This window comes from Lynx rufus, unplaced genomic scaffold, assembly GCF_022079265.1.
Source record: "Lynx rufus isolate CCGP_SWC_20201006 ecotype Redwood Valley unplaced genomic scaffold, mLynRuf1.p SCAF_9, whole genome shotgun sequence".
NCBI classification, from domain to species: Eukaryota; Metazoa; Chordata; class Mammalia; order Carnivora; family Felidae; genus Lynx; species Lynx rufus.
In genome coordinates, this window is record NW_025814897.1 from 26372899 (window position 1) to 26400605 (window position 27707).

The following is a 27707-nucleotide window of genomic DNA, read 5'->3' on the forward strand; positions in this document are numbered from 1 at the left end:
ATGTGTTCACACACACACACACACACACACACACACACACACACACACCGGAGTATTACTCAGCTTTAATGGCAAGATGAGATCTTACCATTTGAGACAACCTGGATGGACCTAGAGTGTATTATGCTAAGTGAAATAGGTCAGAAAGAGAAAGACAAATACCATGTAATTTCACTTATAGGTTGAATCTAAAAAAAAACTAAACAAATGAACAAACAAACAAAACGTAAAATCAGACCTGCAAGTATGGAGAACAAACCTTTGGTTGACAGAGGGGAGGGGTGTGGGGGGGATGGGCAAAATGGGTGAATGGGACTGGGAGATACAGGCTTCCAGTTACAGAATAAATAAGTCATGGGAATAAAAGGCACAGCATAAGGAATATAGTCAGTGGAATTGTAGTATGTGTGGTGACAGATAATAGCTACACTTGTGATGAGCACAGCACAATGTATAAACTTGTCTGATCACTATGTCGTACACTTGTCTGATCACTATGTCGTACACCTGAAACTAATGTAACATTGTGTGTCAACTATACTGAAATAAAAAAAAAATTAACCCTAAAAAACCAAAATAGTACGTAAAATATTTATTGACTGTTTTGGGGGCTTTAAATTTTATTTTTAATTTATATTCAGCAAAAATTCACTATTTTAGTGTATGGTTATGAGTTTTGACAAATGCGGCAATCAAGATACAAAACAGTCCCGTCACCAGAAGTAAAGTGTAGTGTAAGGTATAGAGTGGTCCAAGCACTGTGTTGTATACCTGAAACAACTGTATGTCAACTACACTTCAGTAATAATAATAATAATAAACCCAGCCCTGTCACTTCATCCCTTCACCCCCAATTATTTTGTGTTACCCCTTTATAGTCAAATTCTTCCCTCACCCTTAATCTCTGAAAACCACCGATTTCTAGATGTCTTCTCCATCTCTAGTTCTGCATTCTCCAGAATGTCATGTAAAGCAAATTCCACAGCTTTTGAGTCTGGCTTCTTTCACTTAGGATAATGCATTTGAGATTCATCCACGGTGCTGCCTGTATCAAATAATTTGTTGTTCACTTTTTATTCCTGAATAGTATTCCATTATTCCACTTTATGTATGTATCACAGTTTGTTTATCCATTCCAGTTGAGGGATATTTGGATTATTTCCAATTTTTGGTAAGTAATTGCTAATAATGCCACTATAAACGTTTGCATACAGGTTTTTATATTTTCACTTGGGTCAGTACCTAAAAGAGGTGGGATTACTGGGTTATATGGTAACTGTAAGTTTAACTGTATAAGAAGATGCCAAAACGCTTTTCAAAGATGCTGTACCATTCTGCATCTCATCAGCAGTGTATGAGAGAGAGTTCCAGTTGCTCCACATCCTTGTCAGCACTTGATATTGTCAGTTTATAAAAATATTTAGACCATCCTAACAGATATGTAGTAGTATCTTATTGTTGTTTTAATATGCATTTCCTTAATGACTAATCATGCTAAGCATCTTTTCATGTACTTACATGCTGTCTGTTTATCCACTTTGGTGAAGGGTCCAAAACCTTTGTTCATTTTTTTTATTGGGTGATTTTTTTTAAGTTGTTGAACTTTGAGAGTTTTTTAAAATATATATTCTGGATACACCCTGTCCAGTGATTTGCAAGTATTTTTCTCCCAATCTATAGCTTATATTTCCATTTTCTTACTATTATCTTTTGCCAAATGAAAGTTGTTAATTTTGATGGAAACCAATTTTTTGCCTTTTTCTTTAATGTGTCATGCTTTGGGTGCCATGGCTAAGAATTCCCTGCCCAACCCAAAGTCACAAAGATTTTTCTCCTATGTTTTCTTTTAAAAGTTTTATAAGATAATGTTAACTTTTGGATCTATAATCCATTTTCAGTTGATTTTTTAAATAAGTTATGAGTTCTAGGTTAACATTTTTTTTGGCATATAGATATCTAATTGTCCCAGGACCACTTGTTAAAGACTATCACTTCTCCACACTAAATAGTTTTTATTTTAAAAGAAAATATGATTCTATCTAACATGAGAACTCAAACATCTTCTATCATGAAGAGAGAAAATTCCATAGACCCATTGGCTCAGAGGTGGCTAAGAGAGAGTCCCCTTTGCTCAGAATACCACAATATTTGCTTTACTATCAGTGTCATAAAACCAGAAATACTTTATACTCTATTGCTGGAGTTTCTAGTTGGTTATTGTTTGCCTAGCTCTTGAGAAGTTTTAATGATTTATGGGTATGAGCACCAATACATGAAAATTCTTTTTTTGACAAATTGAACATATATTAAAACTTTCCAATGAGAACAAAACTGAAAGTTTTGTTTTTAAATTACAGAAGTAATACATGCTTATAGTAGAATGTAAATACAGTTGACCCTTGAATAGTACAGGTTTGAACCGCATGGGTACACTTCTATGCAGATTTTTTTCAACAAATGCAGTACAGTATGGTAAATGTATCTTCTTTTTCTTATTATTTTCTTAACGTGTTTCCCTAGTTTACTTTATTATAAGTATGGGTGTGTGTGTGTGTGCGCGCGCCTGCGTGTATAATGTAATGTACAAGATATGTATTAATCAGCTGTGTATCAGTAAGGCTTCTGATCAACGGTAGGCTATTACATTTGGGGGGAGTCATAATGTTGTACACAGATTTTCAACTATGGGGTCAGTGGTTTCCTATTTCTATTTCCTTTCCTTGCTCCTTTGGCAGGCTTCTCATCCTTTTTATGACCTCAGATGTTGGCATACCCCAGGGCTCAATCCTTGGGTCTCTTTACTTCTTTATTCCACTCACTCTCTCGGTGATGGCATTTAATCCTGTGGTTCTAAGTGCCACATATACTGCCATGAGTCAGGGTTGTATTCTCCAACCTAACCTCTTCTCTGAACTCGCGGCTGGTGTATGTAGTTGCCTTTTCAGCACATCTACCATGTATAACGGCATCTTGTCTGAAACTGAAATCTTCGTTTCCCCACCTAATTCTACTCCTCACCCAGTCTTTCCTTCCTTAGTAAATGGCACCATTGTTCCTCTGGGTGCTAAGGCCAGACACCCAGATGTGTCATGGCAACTGTCTGTAGCTCAGACATGACATCCGCCCTTCCACAGGCTCTTCCGCCCCTAACTGTAAGGCACACGCGGAATTGACCACCTCTCACAACCACAGCTGCTACCTCTCTGGCCCGTGCCACTGTGGTCTCTGGTCTGGAATGTGGCCTGGCCTCCTGGCTTACTCCTTTGCTTCCCCTCCACCCCTACATTCAGTCCCCGACATGGCAGCCATAGGGATCTTCAGGACACAGATCACATCATGTCCTTCTCCAGCTCGGATCTCACCAATATTTTTATCTCATTCTGAAGAAAATCCTAACTGTTTGGCCTGGGCTTGAAGACCTTATGTGATCTGACTGCAGCATATTTCTCCAAATTTTTATTTCCTGTGACTCCCCCCCCCCCCCCCACTTTACTCACTCTGCCTTTTTTGCTTGACTTTGAACACAGACCATTCCCACTTTAGGGCTTTGCTCAAGCTGGTTCTGTGCCTGGGTGCTCTTCTCAAGATTCTCCTCTCCCCTGACTCACCTGTCTGCCAAAACTGTCACCTCTCCCTTGCCTTGCCTCCCCTCTCGGAAGTATCTGCCTCCTCCTCACCTGCCCCATCTTCATAATCTGTTGTGTTTTTCTTCACAGAATTTATCACTACTTAGCATTATATGTATGCATATCTGTATGTATGTATGTATGTATGTATATACATATAGTGGATATATATATTTTTTTTAATTAAAAAATTTTTTTTACTTATTTAATTTGAGAGAGACAGAGAGAGCAGAGGAGGGGCAGAGACAAAGGGAGAGGATCCCAAGCAGGCTTTGCACCATCAGCACAGAGCCCGATGTGGGGCTCGAACCCATGAACTGTGAGATCATGACCTGAGCTGAAACCAAGAGACTAATGCCACCCAGGTGTTCCTTTAGCATTATATATTTATTTGTTTTCTGTCTACCTCCCTGACTGAAATGTAAGCTTCCTAAAGGTGGGACTTTATGTAATTCACTGCTATCCCCAACCTCTAGAACAGAGTACAGCCCATAGTAGTTGCTCAGTAACCATTTATGGCAGGATTGAATCCAGGATTAGATTAATACGTAGAGACCACTGTGTGCTATGTTCCACTCCCACTCCTTCTGTAGAGGTAATTACTGTTAATAACTTGACGACTAACTTCCTAGGCTTAAAAAAATGCGTTTATAAATACGGATACACATCTGGATTTTTTAATAGAATGCAGACTGTTCCATACCTTTATTTTCTCTCAATAATATATTTTAGAATTTTTTCACTTTATCCATCTTTCCATGTAACCTATCAATCAATGTATCTATCTATTTGTTTATATAGCTCTGTTTAGTGGTTACATCGTAGTCCATACTGCAGATGTACCACCAATCATTTTCCTGTTGATACGTGAGTTGTTTCCCTTTTTCACTATTATAAACAAGGCTGCAGTGAATACGCTTGTACATAAATCTTTGTGCATATGGGCAAATTGGCCTCATTATAGAATTGCCTGGTCAGTAACTTGAGAGGCACTGCTTAGTTTGTCCTTTTATTAAAAAAATTTTTTAGAGAGAGAGAGCAGGGGAGAGGGAAAGAGGGAGAGAGGGAGAGAGTCTTAGGCAGGTTCCATGCCCATTGTGGAGCCCGACATAGGACTCGATTCTATAACCCTGGGATCATGACCTGAGCCGAAATCAAGAGTCAGACACTTAACCAACTGAGCCACCCAGGCACCCCAGTTTGTCCTTCTAAAAGACTATACTGGTATATCACCAACAATATATGAGTGCCCATTTCCCCATATCCTTGCCAACACTAGATATTACCACACTTCCAAAATATTTTTTAATGTTAGGGAAAAAAGTTTAACTCTCTTCACAAGAGAAAGCGGAAACTCAGGTGATAAAAGCATTACTGACAGGCAGGTAACTAGGCAGTTGCCATGCTGGTAACCTCCAGAGTGTCTAGAGTATAAGTTAGCCTGTTTAATAAAGACTGTTCCTTTTAAAAGAAATGTCCGAATTAAAGGAATAAAGTGATTTGAGATGAGAAATACCTCATGCCAGTAAAGAAGCTTTCAGATAATTTTTTTTTTCAAGAAGTGACATTTCGTAATGTATACTGGGAGATCCAAAACCAGAGGCCCAGGTGTCCTTATTTTCTTGCTATAATTCATTCCCAGATGGTTTTTTTTTTTTCCTCAAAAAGAATCCACAACACAAAACCTCAAGTGTTAGCATTGGCTGGAGAGTTCATGGAAGTCATAGCCGTTGGTGATTTATTATTTAACAACTTTGTGGTTTGTACTGGGCCTTTCTAGAAGAACAAGAGAAGTTATCTGCTTTAATAACTGTGACTGGAGTCCAAAACAGAAGCATGGGAATGAATAAGAAGAGAAAAGCCAACCCAGAGGAGGGAGACAGAACACAAGCAGCCCCTGAATGTTTCTTTGAAATTGGTTCGTTTTAACCCAGAACTAGCATGAATGTTGCCTGGCTCACATGCCTGCCTTTGCCTTCGTAATGAGTTGTCAGGGCCAGGCCGAGTCCCCAAGGGCAGTCCCTATGTCTCCTCTGTATTCATCAGATATCAAAATGGGCTTGGGATGAGAGGTATTTTACTGGCATCAGTAAGTTAGAATTTGAAGAATTCTTTGAAATTATCTACTTTTACTCACTATGTGGATGGCAGGACTGAGGCCCGGAAAGATAAAATGACATATAGGTAATGATCATGACATTTGAAACATAATCCTATTGAATAATGAAAAGGAAGAGCTCTTTTACTTGAACTTTAAAGACGTAAGATTCTTGGACAGAAAAGTACTTCTGCCTTGAAATTCCTAAGGCAGGAGTGGCACATGGCTAGCATATATACCACCTTACGCCCCCGCAGATGCCCACGGCATTTCGGCAGACGTCATCACTCAACGTCAGCTCTCTTTTCTCAGCCAAGCTCTGACCCAGCCTGGCAGTCGTCCTCAGCACAGTGCTGTAGGCAGCCGGCCGTAATGGATCCGAGTTTCCATGTGAATTAAAATCTTTCTGTTTGTCCCCCTTCCCTAAATGATGTATGCATGTGGTTCGTGATGTGATAAGAGTGGACTTCAAGCCAGAAGAACTTGGTTTGACTCCTGGGCCTTCTTGCTCAAAGCTCTAATCTCTGTGATGTTAGGCACGTCACTTAGCCTTTCACTCAGCCTTGTCTCTGAAATGAAGAAGTTGAATGAAATACTCGTTTTCTTTTTAAAGTTTATTTGTTTATTTTGAGAGAGACAGTGGGGGAGGGGCAGAGAGAGAGAGGAGAGAGAGAGAATCCCAAACAGGCTCTGCAGTGGCAACACACAGAGCCCTAAGCAGGGCTCAGACCCATGAAACTGTGAGATCATGACCTGAGCCAAAAACCAAGAGTTGACGTTGAGCCGACTGAGCCACCCAGGAGCCCCTGGATGAAATAATCGTTAAGCATCCTTCCAGCTCTGAAAAATGTTATGATTCAAGGTCTAAAGACCTCTCAGAAGGAATGCACAGTTATAACTATGTATTTTTACGAAGACCAGAGGTGATTCTCAGGCAGTTTGTATATTACAAACCTATTTGTATTCTCAAGTGTGTGTTTCTAGCTTTTTCTGACAACTACTTTTCATCTGCTCGGATTATTGACCCATAGTTCTGAAACCAGAATTCAGAGGTTTAAAAAAGATGGCGGGTGCTCCTGGGTGGCTTAGTCAGTTACGTATCTGACTCTAGATTTGGGCTCAGGTCACGATCTCACAGTTCATGGGATCAAGTCCTGTGTTGGGCACTGTGCTGACAGTGCAGAGCCTGCTCGGGGTTCTCTCCCTCTCTCTCTTCCTCTCTGTCCCTCTCCTCCCCCTTAAAATAAATAAATAAACTTTAAAAAGAAAAAAGAGAGAGGGGAAACGTCCACTTAACACCAGAGGAATTGCAGGACCCTCTTCCTGGCCGTGGGGACCTCTCATACCTCAGGCTGAGCACAGCTCACCCGCCCACCCAGCAGTTCTAGGTCATGAGTTGCTGCTGCTTCCCCTTCTTCCATTATACCTCCTTGTGATCCAGAGGCCCCACCAGTCAGGTCTCTGCAAGTGGTCCTCCGGGGGCCTCTGGCTTCCTTCCCCCGCTGGCTTCTCTTGTGACCTGCTTCCCTGTTTGTCTTCCAGGCCCTGCTTCCCTCCGGGCATACCCTCTCCTCTCAGTGATCACCCGACAGCCCGCGGTCATCTCCCACCTGGTCCCTGCCACCCCAGGAGCTGCCCAGGCATTGTCCTGCCACCCGGCCTCTGAGGCCACCTCTGCTGAGGTCCCGGGGGGCGAGGCTCTAGGCAGCAGCGAGTCAGAGACGGAGCAGCCCACGCCCCGGCAGAAGAAGCCCCGTCGGAGTCGCACTATCTTCACTGAGCTGCAGCTCATGGGCCTGGAGAAGAAATTCCAGAAGCAGAAGTACTTGTCCACCCCAGACAGGTGAGAAACCAGGGAGAGGACTGTCCACAGGGAAGGCCCTTGGGCAGGGAAGAAGACCCCTTTGGCTGTGTGTGGGGGATGGATGGCCACAAAGACTGTTTTAGAGAGGTTCCACACCATGGCAGGAGTCTCGTCCTTGGCTTCTGTAGTTCCCGCTCATTCAACAGAACCCAGCCCATGTGCACTCCTCACACTTAAGCCCCGGAAGCCTGCGTGGTGCTGAATTTATGCTCCTTGCTGTATTTAGCTTAACTGCTCAAGTATAATAAGCAAGGTCATGTTTAGGAAATGGTTGCCCAGGTTCTGAGCTGGAAAACGGGTTTGGTTTTGAAAAGCCACTTTACATGCAGGCTCAGGTGCAGTGGGGCTAGATGTGGAATTGGGACCCGGGACCTTCTGGGGCTTCTCCCTACCCCGCGACTCCCAGCTGGCTCAGTGTGCTGGCCTGGCTCTTGCATGGAAAGGCCTGGATTAATTCGGTTGAGGAGCTGTTAGATGTCCTGATACATGTGAGAGATACTAAGTCAGAACCACGTGGCTGAGAGGAGGAGGACTTGGATGGGAGGCCCTTCTTTAAACCCTTTTGAGATCCAGATCATTCAGCTATGACCCCTGCTTTACTCAGATTCTCACCTTATTTCTTTAATTTAGTATCTAAACTGCAGACTGTGCAAGAATGTATGTCTTGTCTTGTTTCTTCAAACTCACTCTGGAGATGTGGAAGTGGCTGAGCTAATGAGCGATCTATTTTGGGGGAGGATTTTCCAAGTCCTTTCTGCTCACTTCCTGGTCCGTGCTAGGTTTGGCCCTTAGTCCTAGCAAAGAGAAAGGGAAGGAAACCCCAATGCATCTCTTAAGCTATTAGTAGCTGTTTGATACAAATTTAAGTGAGAGGGGAGTCTATAAACCACTGACCAAAGGGCACACATTCAATTAATTGGGCACCCATCAGGGGTTTGCCGTATGCTGGGCACTGTGGCAGGGGTGATGAGTCTAGAAAGTCGGGATCAAGGGGAAGGAAATGACAAATGACTACAACACAGTGCGTGGGTACTGGTGCCGGTGTGTTACCAAGGGCTGGAGGAGCACAAAGATATCGCTGAGTGTGTCGGGTGGGGATCGGGAAGGTTTCTCAGAGGAGGCAGCATTTACGAAGAGCTTTGATTCCAGAGGGAATGGCACTCAGAGGCAGAGAGGCACATCTCCCTGTTGAGGGAAAGGCAAGTGGTAGGGACATCTCCAGATGAAGGTGCATGTGTGGGCGTGGCCAGAGATGAGGCCGTGGGGATGGGAAGGCTCGTGGGCCTGGCCCAAGAATGCAGACTTTGTCTAGGCTGTCCATCAGCAGCCACCAAGCACTGCAAATGACATGGCCAGGTTGACATTTTAGACTCCTCACTTTGGTGGCACCGTAAGTGATTGATTTGAGAGGGAAGCGATGGAGCAGGAGAATGGGAGGGAGTCCAGGGATAGTCACTGAACACCCGAGTTAAGGTGGTGACAGTGGGACCACAGAGGGGAGAAGAGATTGGAGAACAGTTTTGAAAGTGGAATGGACAGAACTGACACTGGCATGAAGAAGAGAGGAGAGAGTGGGAATTCTGCGCTTCCAGGATCGGGCCACTGTAACTGCAGGTGTGCAAGGCAGAGGACAGACTGGGTTTGGTGGGCAAAGAGTGAGTTCTGCTTGAACTTGAGCATCTGAGGAGCCTTTGGGTGGACAGTGGAGACGTGGCTGTGAACTGGGGATTAACAGAAGGGATCTCCAGGCATCAGCAGCAATTTCGGTACCCCCGGCATGTGATGGAGAGCCTCGGGGATGTGGGCAACCAGGTGAGGTGGGCGCATTATTTACCACTTGTGTGGTGGTTTACCAGAAGGGCTTCAACAGGGTAAAACTTTAGGCTTATGTTCTAGAAGCCAGAGGATTCTTTAACAGAAATGTTAGTTCCTAATAAAGCTCCTGGGACTTCCGGATACCTGCCCAGGCACCTCTCAGGTGACCTACGTAGGATTGATTCACTTGCCTGGGGAGAAGGACACCATCTGGTTGGCATGGAAGCTGCCGCCTTAACCCGCCCTCTCCCGTGTTCCTCACCTACCTATGTACGTGACCAGGGCCATGAGCACTCCCTCCTCCCACAGCTTTCTCCCTCTTCCCCTTTGTTTGTTTCTCCAGTTTCCTAGGTGACCCCATTTAAGTGAATATGCAGGGAAGTGAGAATTTGTAACGGTGGCAGGTAATGAGAGAAAGCTGATGACAGTGAAGCTGTTTCTGTAGCCAGAGTGAGTCAGGGGTGCATTTTTCCCAAGTGAGCTAACGCCATGTGCTAACACAACGCACAGAGCTGCAAACTGAGCCTTCCATTGACTAATGCACCTGATGGCCTCAGGTGAACCGGGCTGGAAGGCGCGGTGGGAGCCTGGGAGACCAGAAGCCTGTGGCATGGCCCCCTGGGTCCTTGGTTCTTCATGAATGACTGCCTGGGAAACAGCTCTCCGTTAGCAGGGGAGACCTAAGTGCTTTTGGCACCGGGGCTTTATTAGCTTCAATCTGTTAATCACTTTCAATAAAACTGTTAGCTTCCAGGAGCCCTTTTCCTGGGACGGCCAGACATACATGAATGCAGATTTAAGACAGGTTCTGAAGTTCCTCGGAGAAAGACTGTGTTTAGTATTGGAGGTTTAAATTGTGCACGCTAGTCGGAGCAGGGGGGCTGGGCAGTGCACCCGGCAGTACCAGGAATTAGCACCTGGAACCTTCATTGCCGATACCCATTGGCCTTCCTGATGGTGATATGTTGCTCGTCACTCTCACGGGGAAGATAGTTGGAGCTGAGAACTCACACCTGGGAGTCCCTAAGGCTCAGGTTCTTGGCTCTGAAGGTTTGTGTGAGATAAGGGACCTTAGATCCACAAATTATGATCCTTAGAAACCTCAGAATTGTAATCCTCAAGATCCTGGGTCCCTTGAAAGTGGTGACCCCTGCTCATTATATCAAGGGTGCTCATCCCAAATTAGTGCTCTAGCTGTCCATACTTCTGCAGTGACCCAGGTTGGAGCCACAGGGAGACAGCTAGGGTTGGCTCAAGGAGACGGTGCAACCAGTTGATGCCCAGGTAGACCTGGGGTTCTTAACAAAGTAGGTCAACAAAGTAGTTGTAATCTTGAGGACTGGGTTTGGAAGCCTGGTTCTTTTTCACATTTAATATGCTCCAATTGGGTTGTTTGCTACACCTTATGATGTGGCACCCACCCCTGCATTCTTCTCCACAAAAGCTTGAGCGAGGACTTCCCTTTGACAGATCTAACTTGTACAAAAATATGGTGGGTGGAGGGGAGCCCCTATACAGGAGGAGGACTAGAAGACAGACGTAAGCAAGTTTGAATTCTGGCTCCACTTCTCACTCTAGGATCATCTACCAAGGGTCAGCAAAGTTTTTCTTGTACAGGGTCAGCGAGAAAATATTTTTGGTTTTGTGGGCCATATAGTCTTTGTCTCCACCATTCAACTCTCAGGCTGTAGCATGAAAGCCGCCACGGACAGTACGTAACAAAACTTTATTTACAAAAGCAGGTAGCAGACAGGATTTAGCCATGGTTAACAAGAGATTCTAGTCTCTCCAAGCTTCACATCTCTCATCCATAAGATGGGGAATAATTATACCTACTTCACAGCACTGTGAATGAAAGAAATAAGACAGCATATGTCAGGGGCTTAGCACGGGGGCCTGGGGACTCAAGAAATAGTTGCTCTGTTGTCAGAAGTAGCTCCAACCTCACACCTCCCAGGAATGGCTTTGACATTCAGGACTTTTCAGAAGGCTACAGAGAAATGCAGAACCGTGGTTAAAAGCAGAATGGGAAACAGGAGGGGCTACTGATTTAATTTCATTTGGAGTCTACCATTATAACAGTTTAGGGCAGCTACAAGGAATGAATCAATCCATCAGAAGGTATTTTTGAGCAGGAATGAATCAATCCATCAGAAGGTATTTTTGAGTCCTTGGTCTGGCTTTAGAATGTGATAGGCACATTTGTGGACTCTGCCCTTGCAGTTGAGTCAGGGAGGCACAAATTATTCATGTGAAACAGTTAGAGAACACTTGAGAATGTGGAGCCACCTCGGGGAGGGCTGACAGTTGGGAAGGTACAGAGCAGATAATCCATGAGAGGTGTCATGGGTGTGGGGAGGCTCACCTGGTGGGGGGGGGGAGTGGCTTGAGCCAGATCTGGGATGATGAGCAGGATTTTGACAAGGATGATAGGTCTTAACTTTTCCTTTCCAGTATGGATTTGGGGGTCAGAGCCCTTATTTTGTGTAGGATCCCAGTAAAGACTCTGTCAGGTCAGAAAGAGGACTTTGCAGTCAAGGCTGAGAAATCCTCTTTGGGTCCAGTGTAGACAGTGAATGTTTCCAGGATGATTGCCCTAGGTATCTGTGGGTGTGGGCAACTGTTTTCTAGGTTCCAGAGTTTTATCCATGAGATTCTTGGAAAGTATAGTTTTGGGGGGAAGAACTGGTTTAATGGGGGACGTTCACGCATTGATAGCAGTGCCAGAGTTGGTCAAAGGACCCCATCTCTACTGCCCTTTCCCTCCTTCCTCATCCTTCTTCTGTATCTCATGCCTTCTAGGTTGGACTTGGCCCAGTCTCTGGGACTCACTCAACTGCAGGTGAAGACTTGGTATCAGAACCGCAGGATGAAGTGGAAGAAAATGGTAAGAAAGAAGAGAGTGAGTCTCACCGTGTGCCCGTCATGATGGGAAAAACTCTTACTACAGGGCTGGTAAGGAGGCAGGAAGGACCATTTGGTGGTTTGGGTTCCAGAGAGTGTGATTCCTATCATGATGCTGGCTGTGGGGGGAGGCAGTTTGAACAGTCAGATAAGTCATTCCTCCTGACCTGGATTTCCTGACCAGAAGGATATTCTTTTTCACAGTTTCCTTAGAAATAAAAGAAAGCCCACAAGCTTCTCAGTTGCTAGTTTTAACCCCACCTGCTAGCCTTTTCAAAGAACTTCCTTCCCCCTCCCACCAGTAGCTTAGAATAGAAGTCAGTACTCTTTGTTTATAATGACATATAGGACCCATCTGTTGTTCCTGTAGCTCTGTGTCCTGTAATGCAGTGATTCTCAAACTTTAGTGGGTATCAGAGTAACCTGGGTTGCAGGCAAAAACGTAGAACTCCAGGAGCCTCCCAACACCCTGACTGCAGAGATCTGTGACAGGGCTGGGAATGCATGTGCTAACAAGCTCCCAGCTTCCTCTGATGCACTTGATATAAGGACTACGGGGTCCCTAATACTGCTCTACCACCTAGCTAATGCCTCATTCCATCTTTGGTTTTTCAATGGACTGATGAACAGAAACATCTCTCTAAACAAACCCCCCAAAAAAACAAATCTACATCTCTTATGTTTTGAGGAACTCAGCTTCCTTTAAAAAAAACAAACAAACAAAAAAAAAAACAGTTTGAAAGATGTGTTAAATCCAAACTTCCCAAGTAGTTGAGTGTTTCATTTCCAGTTTTGTAAACTGCAAGGGGAAAAGGTCAAAGCCCAGAGAACAGAGGTGAGCTGGGAAAAGAGGCTGGGAAGCAGCCTATTTTCTTTAGGGACCAGGAATACTCAGAAACCTCAGAATTGTAATCCTCAGAAACCTGGGACCTGGTCCTTTGTCAATCCTCACTGAATCCTACTGGTCCTTTCTCGTCTCGCATGGACCAGGGGGTCTAGGCCTGCTTGGTTGACATTCTAATTTGCTAACCCAGCTGGTCATGCACCATCTTCTCTGGCATTTCAAAGGCTAGAATCTGATTTTTTTTTTTTTATACAATCACTGGGGAATATTACCTTAGCTATTGGAGAATAGCTAAGGTAATTCTCCATCCCCTAGTTTTCAGGAAAACAAGTAAGCTAATAGATATTTTTAATAGCTAATAGATAGTGAGACATTGTCTCATTTTTTGTGTTTTTGTCCAGTAATTTTTTCTGAAAACTTTAGTTCTTGCTGTTAACTGCTAACAATGAGAAAAATAAATACATTGTAAATTAATATTAATGGGAAACATTAAAAAAAAAAAAAAGCCAACAAGGCAGCATTTATCTTCCTGGAAGGAAATTCCTAGGCAAATCTCATCATTTCCTCTGGAAAGGCCTGAGCCTGAGCGGAAGGGATGGTCATGAAGGTGGAGGCTGGGTGGCTCGCGGAGTGCTTGCGAGGCGAGGCCTAGATGTCACTTGCGTGTACAAAACACACATACGCTGGGTGAATCAGCACGTGTGTTAGCCTCTCTTGTGAGCCATGCCTTGTCCTAGGCATTATGGGAAGTAACGAAATAAGATGTAAGCCTGCCTTCATGGCATTTGTGATCTAGCTGGGGAATCGAGGTCCAGGAAGCAGCCAGGGAGCACATGATGATGAGTTATAATTACTGGGTGGTGTATAAGCCCACAAGAGTTCAGAGGACAGGTATGTGAGAAGGGTGCCGGGAGAAGGTGCCGGATAAATGGGATTCAGTTAAATAGTGTTCATCACAACACCTCGAGAACGCTAACACACACGTGAAAACGATGGCAAAAACCTTCTGGGGGACTGATCTCAGAAAGAACCAGATCTGGGAGTTAGAAACCCTGGGCCAAGTTCCCATGCCTGTCCCTCCCTGACTGATTTTGGGCAAGTCTGCCACCCACCTCCTTCCTCCGTCAATCATCATCGTCGACATCAATGTCTCCTGAGCGGCAGAGGCATTGTTGAAATCGGTTATCAGCAATCTCTTCGTGAGTCAGACGATTAATGAATTGACAGCTCGCCATCCCTGCCAGCACCGCCCGATGCCCGTGGGACGAGCGTGTGCCTTTGCCTCCGACGTCACTTGCTGGTCACCCGCCACTGTGCTACAGGCACAGTGTGAGCTGGTTATCCATGTCGTATAAGGCAAGATGGAAGTAAGTGAGCAGATTGAACCTCAGCGTGCCACAGGCCCACCACATTCAGGTCCCTTTAGGAAGCAAGAGCGCCAAGCTCTCCATTCGCCAGTTATTTATTGAGCATATATTGGAGCACCAGGCAATGGAGATGCAAAGGTAGGTCATGAACCCGTCCGTTCCAAAATAAAATTAGAGCTAGATACTCAGTCAAGGAGGAGGAGACCGACCCGTAAAACTAGTAATCATTCAGAGTGATCAGGGCAACAGGGGGATTTACTGGGTTCAGAATCAGGATAGAGAAGGGACGGCTTCACGTTGGTTTTAGTGGGGGAATAGAAGTGGGCCAAGCGAAGGTGGGAAGAGCGTCATGGGCAGAAATCCTTAGAGCACTTGAACTACTTCAGAATGGCCAGAGCTAAAAGGAGAGAGAGGGTCGTTGCTCAGTTTGTGGGTCTGAGTTCCGACTCCCCCAGAACAGCGAGCCATTGTTGGGGGCCTGAGCCTGATTGCCTCATGTTTTCCTGGTAAAACTCTTTCAAGGCTAACTCTTCAAGTACTGGGAGAAAAAGAAAAAGCTAATTGGGTAATAAAGATGTCTCAAGGCTAGTAACCTAATTGGAACTGGAAAAAGATTAGCACTTGATTCTGAGTTATTCACACGGCGGCCAACGATAGTGCTGCCAGAGGCCAGATAGCATCTCTGACTAGTTTTTACCGGTCAGCATTTGTAAGCTATAGCAGGTTGGGTAAATTTAATCTTGCACATTAGATGGGATGCTCACCCTCCACTCCATTTCTCTTTGGCTTTAGTTCCAGGAGGACCCAGAATGTTTTGCAACAGGCTGAAAGTGCCTCATTATTCAGTGATCTCTTTCAGCTCTAACACGCAGTTCTGTTCTGTGAGAGGATCCAAATGTATTCACTACCTTCCTGCCCCGGTCACAGAATTGGGTGGGCCACAGACCATGTACCATCATCAGCAAGTCTCCAGAATAGGCAACAATTCCACACAATGCTACCAGTTACTGTCTATGTAATCTTGAGCAGGTTACTTAACCTCTGTGCGCCTGTTTCCTCATTAGTACGATGCCTAATATACATGTGCCTTATAGGGTTGTGGTGTTGACTGAGCTAATCCCTGTAAAGCTCTTACCACCATGCCTGCTGCATAGTATGCAGCTGAGAAATTTAGCTGCCACCCTCCTCCTCCTCCTCCTCCTCATTTACCTATCCATGCTTTCGGAGGCCAGGAGACACAAGCTGAAATTTCCAGCAGAATGTTTCTTTTGGATGAGAGCGATCCTGGCTGTTTGTTCTTTCTCACTGAGCACTTGCTGGGTCGTCTCCCAGTCAGTGTCTTCGTGTTTGGGGCCCTGCTTGAGGCACCACTGGGCCTTTAGGACAGAAAGGCTGCTGAACAGGGTGCTGGGAAGAGATTCATGCTGGAGAATCTGAACTTGCCTCTCACTGCTTGGGAACACTCATCAGTTTAGCAGACTCTCACTGCTCCAGAGAGCTGCAAATGAAGACAGAGAAAAAGGAGCAAAAAGCACCCTGGTTAATGAGTCCGTGGCCGAGGGTCTGCTGGGAGACTGCATAACTGCAGATGAATATTAGAAATAACAGGAGCACAGGGCTGCTCAGTGGTTGGCTCAGTTGGTTGGGCGTCCAACTTTGGCTCAGGTTGTGATCCCACAATTCGTGAGGTCAAGCCCCGCATTGGGTTTGCTGCTGTCAGCGCAAAGCCCCCTTCAGTCCAGTCTTCTCTCTCTCTGCCCCTCCCCTGCTTGTGCTCTTGCTCTCTCTCAAAAATAAATAAACCTTAAAAAAAAAAAAAGGAAAGAAAAGAAATAACAGCGGCACATTTTAGGTATCCTTCGTACATTATGCACAACGAGCGTTAGATTCAAATGGGCAGGGTTTTGTGTTCAAATCCCAGCCCTGCCCTTGGCTTGCTCTTTGACCACGACAAACCACTTCTGCCTGCTCGGTTTCCTGTCTGAGTAATGGAGGAGGTAGAGGGTTCCTCCCTGCATTGACATTACAGCTGTGCTGTCAAACTCCCTGTCCCTGACCCAAGCGCCTCGGGAAGGGAAGAGAGGCCTGTCCTGACATCTTCAGCAACAGAACATTTGAAAAACAGTTGTAAAACTCTAGTTTTAGAGTTCTGAGGCAGACTGGCAGCAGGCACAGCTAATAGACGTAGATGGTGTGCAAGCTGTTTTTCCGAGAGGCATGTGACCTCGAGAGCAGTGGGTTGTCTGACTCTCCCAACCGAGGGAACTAAACTGGCTTTAGGAGTCATTGGGAAGGAGGGATCTGGGGAGGAGGGCCACAGGGTGCATGAGAATGTGCAGCTCCTGGAGTGGGGCGGTTGTGAGATAATGGCACATCTCAGGTGTGCTGGGAGGCAGGGGGCCAGAGGTTGAGTGCGGGAAGCAGCCAAGAGGGTAGTTATCTCCTAATTACTGCTTGTGCTGGAATGTTTTATTCCATTTAGAAAATGGTCTGATTGTTTTTATTATTATTTTTTTTCATGCGGTAGGAAAACAGCCAGGTGGGGTCTATCCAAGCTGTGTGGGTGGTGTTCTCTAATTGCTGGGCTGGACTTTCTTTTGCCAATTAGGTGGCTTCCTTAGACCTGCCCTTTTATAACTTGATTACTATATGGGGCAACTTAATTTTGTATAACCTCTTTTATACCAAGTGGAGCTGCTTTCAACATGTCAATTCCATCTTGGCACATCTGGGTGCTTTCAACAGCCTACACTCAGACTGAATTAAAAATCAGATGCTGACTTATGTGAAAAGGAATATATAGGGACGCCTTCTCCCCAGAGGTGGATTCTGTCAGCATGTATCCCTTGTTAGAGGTCCCCTTCATATCTCTGTGTTTGCTGTTTGCATGGAAAGTACAGTGGCCAAGCAGATTCCTGGCTAGAAGGAGGTGTTTACTGAGAGCTAATGGGTTTCCTCGTGCCATATACAAAAAATAAAGTGAACCCCAGACCTAAATGTAAAAGCTAAGACTGTAAAACTCTTAGAAGAAAATTTAAGAGTAAGTATGCACAGCCTTGGATTTGGCAAAACCCGCTTAGCACACTAAAAGCACAAGCAACAAAAGAGAAAAAAAACTGGGCTTCATCAACATTAAAAACCTTTGTGCTGTAAAGGACATCCTCAAGAAAGCAAAAAGACAATACACAGAATGGGAGAATGCATTTGCAAATCTTGTATCTGATAATGGACCTGTATCCAGAATGTATAAAAAGCTATTACAACTCAGTAATAAAAAGACAACCAGATTTTCAAATGGGCAAAGGATTCTTCTTCTAAAGAAGACACAGAGCTGGCCCATAAGCACAGGAAAAGATGCCAAACGTCGTTGGTCATCAGGGAAGTGCAACTTACACGGGAGACCACTTCCTACCCACCGGCATGGCTATAACCACAAAGATAGAATATCAAGTATTGGTGAGCATATGGAGAACTGGAACCTTCATATACTGCTGATTGGCATGGTGCCACTGCTTTAGAAAACAGGTCTGGAAGCTCGTCAAAAAAATGTAGTGACCCTATGACCAGCAATTCCATTTGTAGGTATGTACCCAAAAGAACCGAACAGATACTTCTATACACATCTTCATGGCAGCACTGTTCACAGCAGCCAAAAGGTAGAAGCAACCCAGGTGCCCATCAATTTACGCATGGGCAGATGGAATGTGGCATATCCATACAGTCTATATTAGTTGGCCATAAAACGGAATTGAAATATCGATATATGCTACAACATGGATGACCCTTGAAAACATTATGCTGACTGAAAAGAAGCCAGTCACAAAGGATGACATATTGTATAACCTAATTCATATGAAATGTCCAGAGTAGGCAAATTTGTGGAAACAGAATCAAGATCAGTGGTTGCCTAGGGTTGGGGAGCAGGGGCTGGGGAGAAATACAGAATGACTGTTAACGAGTGTGGGGTTTCTTTTGGGGGGCAATGAAAATGTTCTAAAATTGGATTCTGGTGATAGTTGTACAATTCTGACTGTACTAAAAATCACAGAATTGTCGATATGAATGGATGAAGTGTATGGTATGTGAATTATATCTCAGTAAAGCTGTTTTAAAAAAAGAACCTATGGTTTATTGAATTCATTCATTCTTACAATTTGGCACTGGAGATCCTGTGCTCCTCTCAAAGGAAAGAGTAAGTATTTAGTGGCTGCAGAGATGTAGTTAGAAGTTGCTTGCCTAGAGCCTGACGCAAGGGATAGATGTAGGATTCACCTTCAAGGAGCCTCTGTTCAACTACGGAAGATAAGATTAAGCTAGTTATGTAAGCAGCAAAAATATAGTTCGCTCCTAATTATCTGTGCTAATCCAGGTACTCCTGAAGCCCTTCTCACTAGCTGCTGAGAAAATCAACAACTAAACCACACCAGAGTACAGAGCCAGTGGAAGGACTATCTGTTATGTTCTAAAGTAACACATAAATATTTTTAGAGTTACCCCTTCGTAAGTCATGGTACCCTTGTGAACATCACACACTGGGATAATAATGTATGAGATCAGCAAAGGCCATTTGGGATACTGTTATTTTTCTTGCTTTAAATCTTTCTTCATCTCTAGGAAAAGGCTTGTTGTTCAATACCAGTTATTGAATGCCTGCTATGTGCAAGGGCTGAGTGGGTGGGACAGGCAAGTAAACATGCAGTGACAGTGGTTTATGAAAAGTGCTCGCATGGAGGGAGTGTAAGAGCTCATAGGGCACATGGTGGAGGGTGTTGGACTTCCACTTGGGAGATCACAGAAGACTCCCAGGAGAAGCACTATCTAACCTGAGTTAACCAGATGAGGAGGGTGGGAGGCCTATTCTGGACCGAGGAAATCTGCCATTCAGAAAAAGTTCTTGCTCTTTCCAGCACACTATCTGTTGGTCACCCTGTGAGATAAGGTATTATTATCTCTGTTTTGCAGATAAGGAAACTGAGGCTCAGAGTCTTTAAAGAACTCTGAACTCTCCCAAGGACAAAACAGAAAAGTAACAGAGTTAGCATTTAATCTAGTTATTCTGCTTTCAAAGCTAGCTAGAACTTTCTATTCTCTACTACATCCTTGAACACTATAATTCTATATATTTTTTTTCAGTTTTTAAACACGTTTTTGAAATTTACATCCAAGTTAGTTAACATATATAATAGGGTAATAATGATTCAGGAATAGAATTTAGTGATTCATCATTTACATATAACACCCATTGCTCATCCCAACAAGTGCCCTCCTTAAAGCCCATTGCCCATTTAGCCCATCCCCCCACCCAACACCCTTCCAGCAACCCTCAATTTGTTCTCTGTATTTAAGAGTCTCATGGGGCACCTGGGTGGCTCAGTCAGTTAAGCGTCCAACTTTGGCTCAGGTCATGATCTTGCTGCTCATGGGTTTGAGCCCTGCATTGGGCTCTGTGCTGACATCTCAGAGCCTGGAGCCTGCTTTGGATTCTGCGTCTCCCTCTCTGCCCCTCCCCCACTCACACTCTGTCTTTCTCTCTCAAAAATGAGTAAATATTAAAAATTTTTTAAAGAGTCTCTTATGGTTTGTCTCCCTCTCTGTTTTTATATTATTTTGCTTCCCTTCCCTTATGTTCATCTGTTTTGTATCTTAAATTCCACATATGAATGAAATCATATGATATTTGTCTTTCTCTGACTGACTTTGCTTAGCATAATACATTCTAGTTCCATCCATTTGTTGCAAATGGCAAGATCTCATTCTTTTTGATCACTGAGTGATATTCCATTGTATATATATACCACATCTTCTTTATCTGTTCATTAGTTGGTGGACATTTGTTGTCTTTCCACACTTTGGCTATTGTCCATAGTGCTGCTATAAACATTGGGGTGCATGTGCCCCTTTGAAACAGCGCACCTGTATCCTTTGGATAAATACCTAGTGCAATTGCTGGGCCGTAGGGTAGCTCTATTTGTAAGTTTTTGGGGTACCTCCATCCTGTTTTCCAGAGCAGCCACACCAGGTTGCATTCCCACCAGCAGTGCAAAAGGGTTCCTCTTTGTTTGCATCCTCGCCAACACCTGTTGTTGCCTGATTTACTCATTTTATCCATTCTGACAGATGTGAGGTAGTATCTCATTGTGGTTTTGATATGGATTTGCCTGATGATGAGTGATGCTGAGCACGTTTTCATGTGTCTGTTAGCCATCTGGATATCTTCTTTGGAAAAGTGTCTGTTCATGTCTTTTGCCCATTTCTTCACTGGATTATGTCTTTTGGGTGTTGAGTTTGATAAGTTCTTTATAGATACAATTCTATATTTCTTACATTTTTTTCTGATTACAGAAATATATGATCATTGTTTGAAAAAAAATTAGAAAATACAAAAAAAAATTTAAAAATGATTGATGATCTTGATACTGCAAACAAGGTGGTATATAGTTGTCTGTCCTCTAGTTTGGATTATGCTGGTATAACCTGTTTTCCACAAAAGTATATTAATAATATTTCCCGTATCACTAAACATTCTCTTACATAATAACTGTAATGGTTATCAAGTATTCTCTGTTTGGGATATACTGTAATTATCTACCCAATCATATAGCAGAAATTTAGAGTATATTTCCCCCAGTTTTTGCTGTTAAAATCAATTCTTTGATGAACATTTTTTGCAGATCAATCTTTACATCAGTCTTTGATGACTTCCTTAGGCTTAATTACTAGAAGTGGAATTTCTATGTCAGAGTGTACACATTTTAAGACTTTTGATTTGAATTCTCAGATTGCCTTTTGAGATGGTTGTACCCTTTACACTTCCATACTGGAGTATGAGTATTTCTCTTCCTGCTTGCTATAAATACTGTCTTTTTCTTTTAACTTGTCAATTTGATAGAAATCACAGTAATATTTTAATTTTTTATTTCTTTCCTTACCGTTGAAGTTGGATTTTTTAAACGTGTTTGTGATCATTTTATTTAATGCCAAAATATGTAATATTGACGGAAAATGAGTAATGAACATTTAACGAATAAAAATGTCTTTATACCCTAGAAGTGATGAGTTGAAAATCCTTTTTGCCAGGCCGTCACTGCTGGGAATGGATGGTATAGATGCTCTTGACTGGGAAAGAGGAGGGAGGAAGTTCTTTATTAGATTTAATGAGCATCCTTTTTTCCCATATAGGTTCTTAAAGGTGGACAGGAAGCACCCACAAAACCCAAAGGTCGTCCCAAGAAGAACTCCATCCCCACCTCAGAAGAGATTGAAGCTGAAGAGAAGATGAACAGCCAGGCCCAGAGCCAGGAGCGCCTTGCATCCTCCCAGAGACAGGAGGAGCTCTGTGACACACAGGAAGCAAAAGCATGCAATGTCCCCTTAGAGATGCCAGAGCCCCCAGGCCAGCCCCAAGAGTTGCCAGTAGCCTCTTCGGAACCCCCACCATCAAGCTAAAATAAAACTCTTTGGGGGGAAGGGGGAGATGGGGAGGAATGGAAAGAGAAGGCAGGGAGAATAGGGAACCGCTTCCCAAAGCCTGGTAAACTCGGTGGGGGGGAGGGGGACAAGAGATCCGCGTCCCCCTCTCCCCCACGGGTCTCAGTGGTTTTCGTCACAAGCATTTGATGAAGACTTGGCTTGCCTTAGGCCTTTCTGTTCCTGAAAGGCTGCTTTAGCCATGGGATGCCCTTGACGAAGGGAAACAGTGCCTTGGAACTGCCTGCCCCCACTGGGGTGGTGGCTTCGGGGCTGGGTGCAAGAGGCCTGCCCATGTTGCGAGCCCCACCTGGCGTGGTGGAGCACTGCTCTGGCTCTCTCCCTGCCAGCCTCTGGGCAGCCCGGCGTCCAAGCAGAGAGAGATGGAGAAGCTTGGGCAGCACGCCTGGCTTCCTTACTGACTCAGCACTTAACTTCTGTAGTTTTGAAAGAGAATTTAATGGTTTTGGTTGGTTTTTTTTGGGGGGGGGTGGGGCCGGTGAGGGCGGACAAAGAAAAGTTGGGGGAAGGGAGTTCTGAATTATTAGACTTGTTTCTGAATAAAGTTTGTTTGAAGACTCGTGTGCCTTTGTACCCATTACAAGATGGTCAGGTGACCTGAGAACGGATACGCCTTGTTTTTCTTGCTTTTTTGAGTTGCCATCCCTGAAGCTGCAACGCAGATATGTTAAGAAAACTTTTATTTTTTAATGAAAAATAAATCTTTCAAAAGGATTGGGTGTTTGGTTTCTTCGGGGGAGTATATTTAGCCCTTTCTGAATATGTCTTCTGGAAAGAAAGACCCAGAGAGCTAGCCCGGCTCCCTGGGCTTTAATTTCCCCCGCTGTCAAATAAAAGATTGGGCTCTGCCCACCACGCCTCCCACCGCCTTCTGCCAGAGTCGCTCAGCCATCAGCCACTTTACACTGTAGCCTTCCAACTGTAAACATTCCTTTACTTTTTTGAAGAGATGATAAATGTATTTGTTTCAAAAATCCAAAAAGACTTGCTCCCCACCTCCACCCTGCATAGGTAACCATTTTTATTGGTTTCTTGTTTATCTTTCTTTAAACATGGATGTTTAAAATTGGGTCATTTGGATGATGGGCTCCGCCACTTTTAACAAAAGGAGATTTGAGAGCTCCTTGCTAGATGTGCTCTGCGATTCGAAATTTAAAATGATTCCCCAGCTTTCAGTAAGACCAGGAAAGAGGGGACTCCAGACTCGCTGAAGAACTGTGACCATCTCTTTGTCGCGCCCGCTGGCCCAGAGGCCTGACCTCACAGGGGTCCCCTTGATCTGCATTTCCCTGCACGCTCTCTGCTGATGTCCTGCTGGGCAGAGCGCCCACCCTGCACGCTGGCAGCTTACCATCCCACAGTCACTCTGGGCTCGGGAAACGTAAACCAGCTTTTAGTCATGGCCTCCACTAGGGAGCAAAACGTGTCGCTTGTTCTGTGAAACAAATCACGTAATTCTTTTCAAAGGTACGTGGGACTGATCTGCTTGTTTTCGGTAATCCGGCTGCCTGCTTCCCTCCATTAACACCGACAACGAGAGAGACTGCAACTTTGATTTGGCGAGGCAATGCCTTCATCCCCTTCGCTATTGAGATCAGCAAAAAGAAAGCAGTCTTTTTCTTATGTCTTGTGAACAAAGGAGGTAAGGATTTGGCCTCCGAGAACCAGTTTGTGCAGACCACACCCAGCCGTGTGTGAGGTTGCTCGCCCTGTGCGTGCAGAAAGCTGCCTCCTGCAACTCTAGTCCACCCCGAGGTACAGCTTTATGATCTGCCTACCGTGCGGTGACCCAGGGAGCCAGAGGATACACGTGGGCACGGTAAGCGGGTGGGCCTGTGCCAGTCTGGTCTCACTCCTAAGGAACTGCACTGTCCTGTTCAGCCCCATCCCAGAAAACTTTTCATTTGGATGCTGTTTTCCTGTGGTTGTTTTCGGGCTCTTGTCCAGGGCTCTCATACTGTCCTTTTCTTTCTTTCTTTTTTTTAATGTTTATTTATTTTTGAGACAGAGACAGAGCATGAGCTGGGGAGGGTCAGAGAGAGAGGGAGACACAGAGTCCGAAGCAGGCTCCAGGCTCCGAGCTGTCAGCACAGAGCTGGACGCGGGGCTCGAACTCGCGGACCGTGAGATTGTGACCCGAGCCGAAGTCGGAAGCTCAACCGACTGAGCCACCCAGGTGCCCCTCATACTGTCCTTTTCTGACGTGTCTGGTAGTGACAGTCATCACACCAGATATGTGCACACACACACACACACACACACACACAGGCACTGTTTCTTTAATTTTTTTTCTTGTTTATTTTTGAGAGAGAGAGACAGAGCACGAGCGGGGAGGGTCAGAGAGAGAGGGAGACACAGACTCTAAAGCAGGCTCCAGGCTCTGAGCTGTCAGCACAGCGCTCCTGGCATGGGGCTTGAACTCATGAACCACGAGATCATGACCTGAGTCGAGGTTGGAAGCGTAACCGAGCCGCCCAGATGCCCCACACAGGCACCGTTTCTGACTTGAGGCCCTTAGTCCTTGGCCTGTCATCTGTATTGTTTCTAGGGGTTGGAGGTATTTCAGTGGAGGGTTTAAGACCTCTGATGATCTTCCTGGTATTTTGGAAGCCTTGAGCCCAGTGTCACCTCCACTTGGGAGCCCTGGGTTTGTCCTCTGGCCTCAACTCTGTGTAGTCTTGCCCTGTGACTCCAAGATGGGTCAGGGCTGGGCCTTGAGAAGAGTGGGCATTGATTCCACACCAAGCCCTGCTCTCCCTCCATCTTTCCCTTTTCCTTCTAGTCTTTTCCATATTACCTCTACTTCCCAAGATATGTGATGGTACCCAGAAACCAACTCCGTAAGTTGTCTGAGGTGTGGTGACTAGGAGGCCATGTGGCCTTTGCTAAACGAAAGCATTCTCTCCCTTGTCTGGTGTGCAGGATGGTGACACCATGAGGGTTCAGGGTCTTATTCTAGGGTCTGGCCACCTGATGCTTTCTGAGAATTTCCAGAGGAAGGGAGAGAGCCGAGGCCAACTGCCCACACAAGTAAGTAGACCACAGAGACCTTGGCCCTTACTTCTCAGTGTCTCTGAGCATCGGAGAATGCTTTCACAAGCACTTTTAGCTGATGCCGCCCCTCAGGCTGTGAAATGGGCTATTTCCTCCAGTTTTATAGGAAGCCTATTAACCAGAGAGAGGTTACCTTGTATCTCTGTCCCTGGGTCACAGAGCTGGTCAAGAGCCATGCTGAGAACCAGCCCAGGGGCCAGATTCCCTGCTGGGACCTTAGAGGTTAGCACTCCCTCCCAAGGCCACAAGGGGCTGTCAGGGGGGAGGGGGTGGGGGTGGGGTTCAGCAGCAGTGTGCCCCACAAGTCAGCCTCGTCCTAGGCAGGGAGGGGCTGGGGGCTTTCCTGGCTACCTAAGGTGAGGCTGCCGGAAGCCACCACCTCTGCTCCCAAACCCTTGCATCTTTGATGTTAGAGAGCAAGGATTCCTGGAGTAGGTTCTAGACTCTCAGTAAGTGTCCCAAGTGTGTGTACCTAACAATGGGTTGGGGTTCTGGGTGACCGTACCCTCTGATTTGCTTCTACGTAGTCTACAAAGGTTGGCTGAGACATAAGGCTCAGGCCTGGCCTGACTCAAACAATAACCAAATGGGTTCCATGCTGTGAGCCTGTAGTCCTTAAATTAGTCCAAAGAGATATATCAGAAACCAGCCCTCACTAGGCTGGTTTTAAGTTTTCCTCAGAGACTAGTCCGGTCTAGAGCTGTCTTAGAGATGGGGTCTGGGGACCTCTGTGACCTCCTCTTCCCTTCCTCAGGTGGTTCAAGTTCCCTGTCCCTTTCATGACCTTTCAACTTGGTTCCACCCGGCCTTGCCCCACGCCCTGGGCTGGGCTGGGCCGGGCTGGACTTACAGGGTATGAAGCTCTTTCCTCAACAGGTTGTGCTTTGTCAGCCGGGTCACATGCTGTCCACTCAGCAGAAAATGAGCAGGGACTTTGCAGGACCGGAGTAAAGACTGTCCAAAGGGGTCCTCCCCCATCTCTCTCCTGCCTGGGCCAGCCACTTAGGTTAGGTGACTGCCTGATCCTCCCAGCAATTTCTGTAGATGCCGCCTAAATCTTAACCCCTATCATGTCATGCCCATCTTTGAAGGGCAGGAGCTATTGGGTTAGAGGGCTGAAATTTGCCTTGCACCCAAAAAAAAAAAAAAAAAAAAAGGCAAACTTGTTCCTCAGGATTTCTGTTCACTGAATTGCTCCTATGTTTGCCTAAAGCCCTGAGGGGCTGCTGTGGCTCTTTGTCTGGGTAGGTACCCCCTTCACTCCTCTCTTCTCCGTTGCATCTTCCAGAGAGAGGCCACCCTCCTCTCTCTCTCTCTCTCTCTCTTTCAGTCCCACTCTGAGGGACTGTACCCAAGCTGCTCTGTGCCCAGGAGACAACGTCCTCTCTCTGACCTGCCTTGGCTCCCCTCTCCCTTACCCTTCTCAGTCATGTCTTCTTGCTCCTTATTTACCTCACCTCTTCTCCAGTCTAACCTCTTCATTCCTTTCCACCTCTTCCTCTTCATGCACCTGTTGTCATCAACACCATGGTCCTGCCATATTTCCAAAGAGGACATGGATTAGCCTAAATTCCTTGTTCTGAGTTCCTTTTCCTGTGCTGAGGGTCCCAAGGCCCGTGGGTACGTAATGAGAGGATCTGGAGGCTCCTGGTATCCTGTCGACATCTTCCTTCGATGTCCAGAGGCTTTGGGTTTTTAGTGGTCTGGTGGGCACAACTCGCTGTCACAAAGCCTTGTGGTCCCAAATCATGAAGAACTCTCCTGGTCATTGGCCATTGTTAGAGCCACACTCATTGGCTTTAGGGCCGAGGGATGCCAGCACTTTTCCGACACAAGAGAGAAGGCAGAGGAAAAGATCTTTGGTGTCCATGGAAACATTTCCATCACCCAAGGGAAGCAATGCTTGGCCCATTTCCCCAGGACCAAAGAGGGAAAAGAATGATCAGGAGCCCATACTTGGCTCATGGTCAAAGGTCAATCTATCCCCTCCCTCCCCCATTTTGCTAATTCTTTTAGAAGAAGTATTGACAGGGCTCTGAGGAAAATACCCTCAGAAGAATTTTCCTCAAGGAGATCACAGGCAGTGTTGCAGGGGGCAGTCTGAGAGGAAGAGAATGCCTACTGAGACATTGGTCTAAAACAAAAATTAAAATCCCGTCTATACCAAAATCAAATCTGGTAGCTGATGGTGGGTTGGTGAAGTTGTTTGACCTGATGATTCATTCACAAGGTAATATGGAGAAATGGCTAAAGGAAGGTGAGTGCACCCTAAAGTATGCCTGGGAGGGCTATGGTGGGAAGGTTGCAGTGTACCCAGGGGCTCAGCTTTGAGGACTGCAGCCAAATCTAAAACTTTGGGATGGGCAGTATCCAGAGACATCCTTTCCGCCCACAGAGGGAGAAACTGAGAAAGACAGCAGTCATTTGAGAGAGGGCCCCGAGCCAGCCGGATGGGAGGCCAGTGCTGGGGTCCTCCGCCCTCTGGAAGCAGAGTGCTCTGGGCTTCTGTCTCCTTAAGTAGCACTAGCCACAGTTCAGATGCTTGCTCAGCATCTATCCTGTGCCTAATACCGTGCTAATGTGGGGTGGGTGGGGGGTGGGGGGATAGGGTGGGGGACAGGGTACAAAGGAACAGGGACCTGCCCTC

General features: G+C 45.5%; 1 protein-coding gene across 1 annotated transcript in view; it reads left to right on the forward strand.

The window, feature by feature from the left end:
* BARX2 (BARX homeobox 2) overlaps positions 1-21964 on the forward strand; it is a 75617-nt gene extending 53653 nt beyond the window's left edge. The window contains exons 2-4 of the mRNA XM_047070220.1: positions 7267-7567; positions 12206-12290; positions 21698-21964. Coding sequence (XP_046926176.1) covers positions 7267-7567; positions 12206-12290; positions 21698-21964 — 653 coding nt within the window. The remainder of the gene's footprint in view (positions 1-7266; positions 7568-12205; positions 12291-21697) is intronic.
* The last annotated feature ends 5743 nt before the right edge of the window (positions 21965-27707 follow it).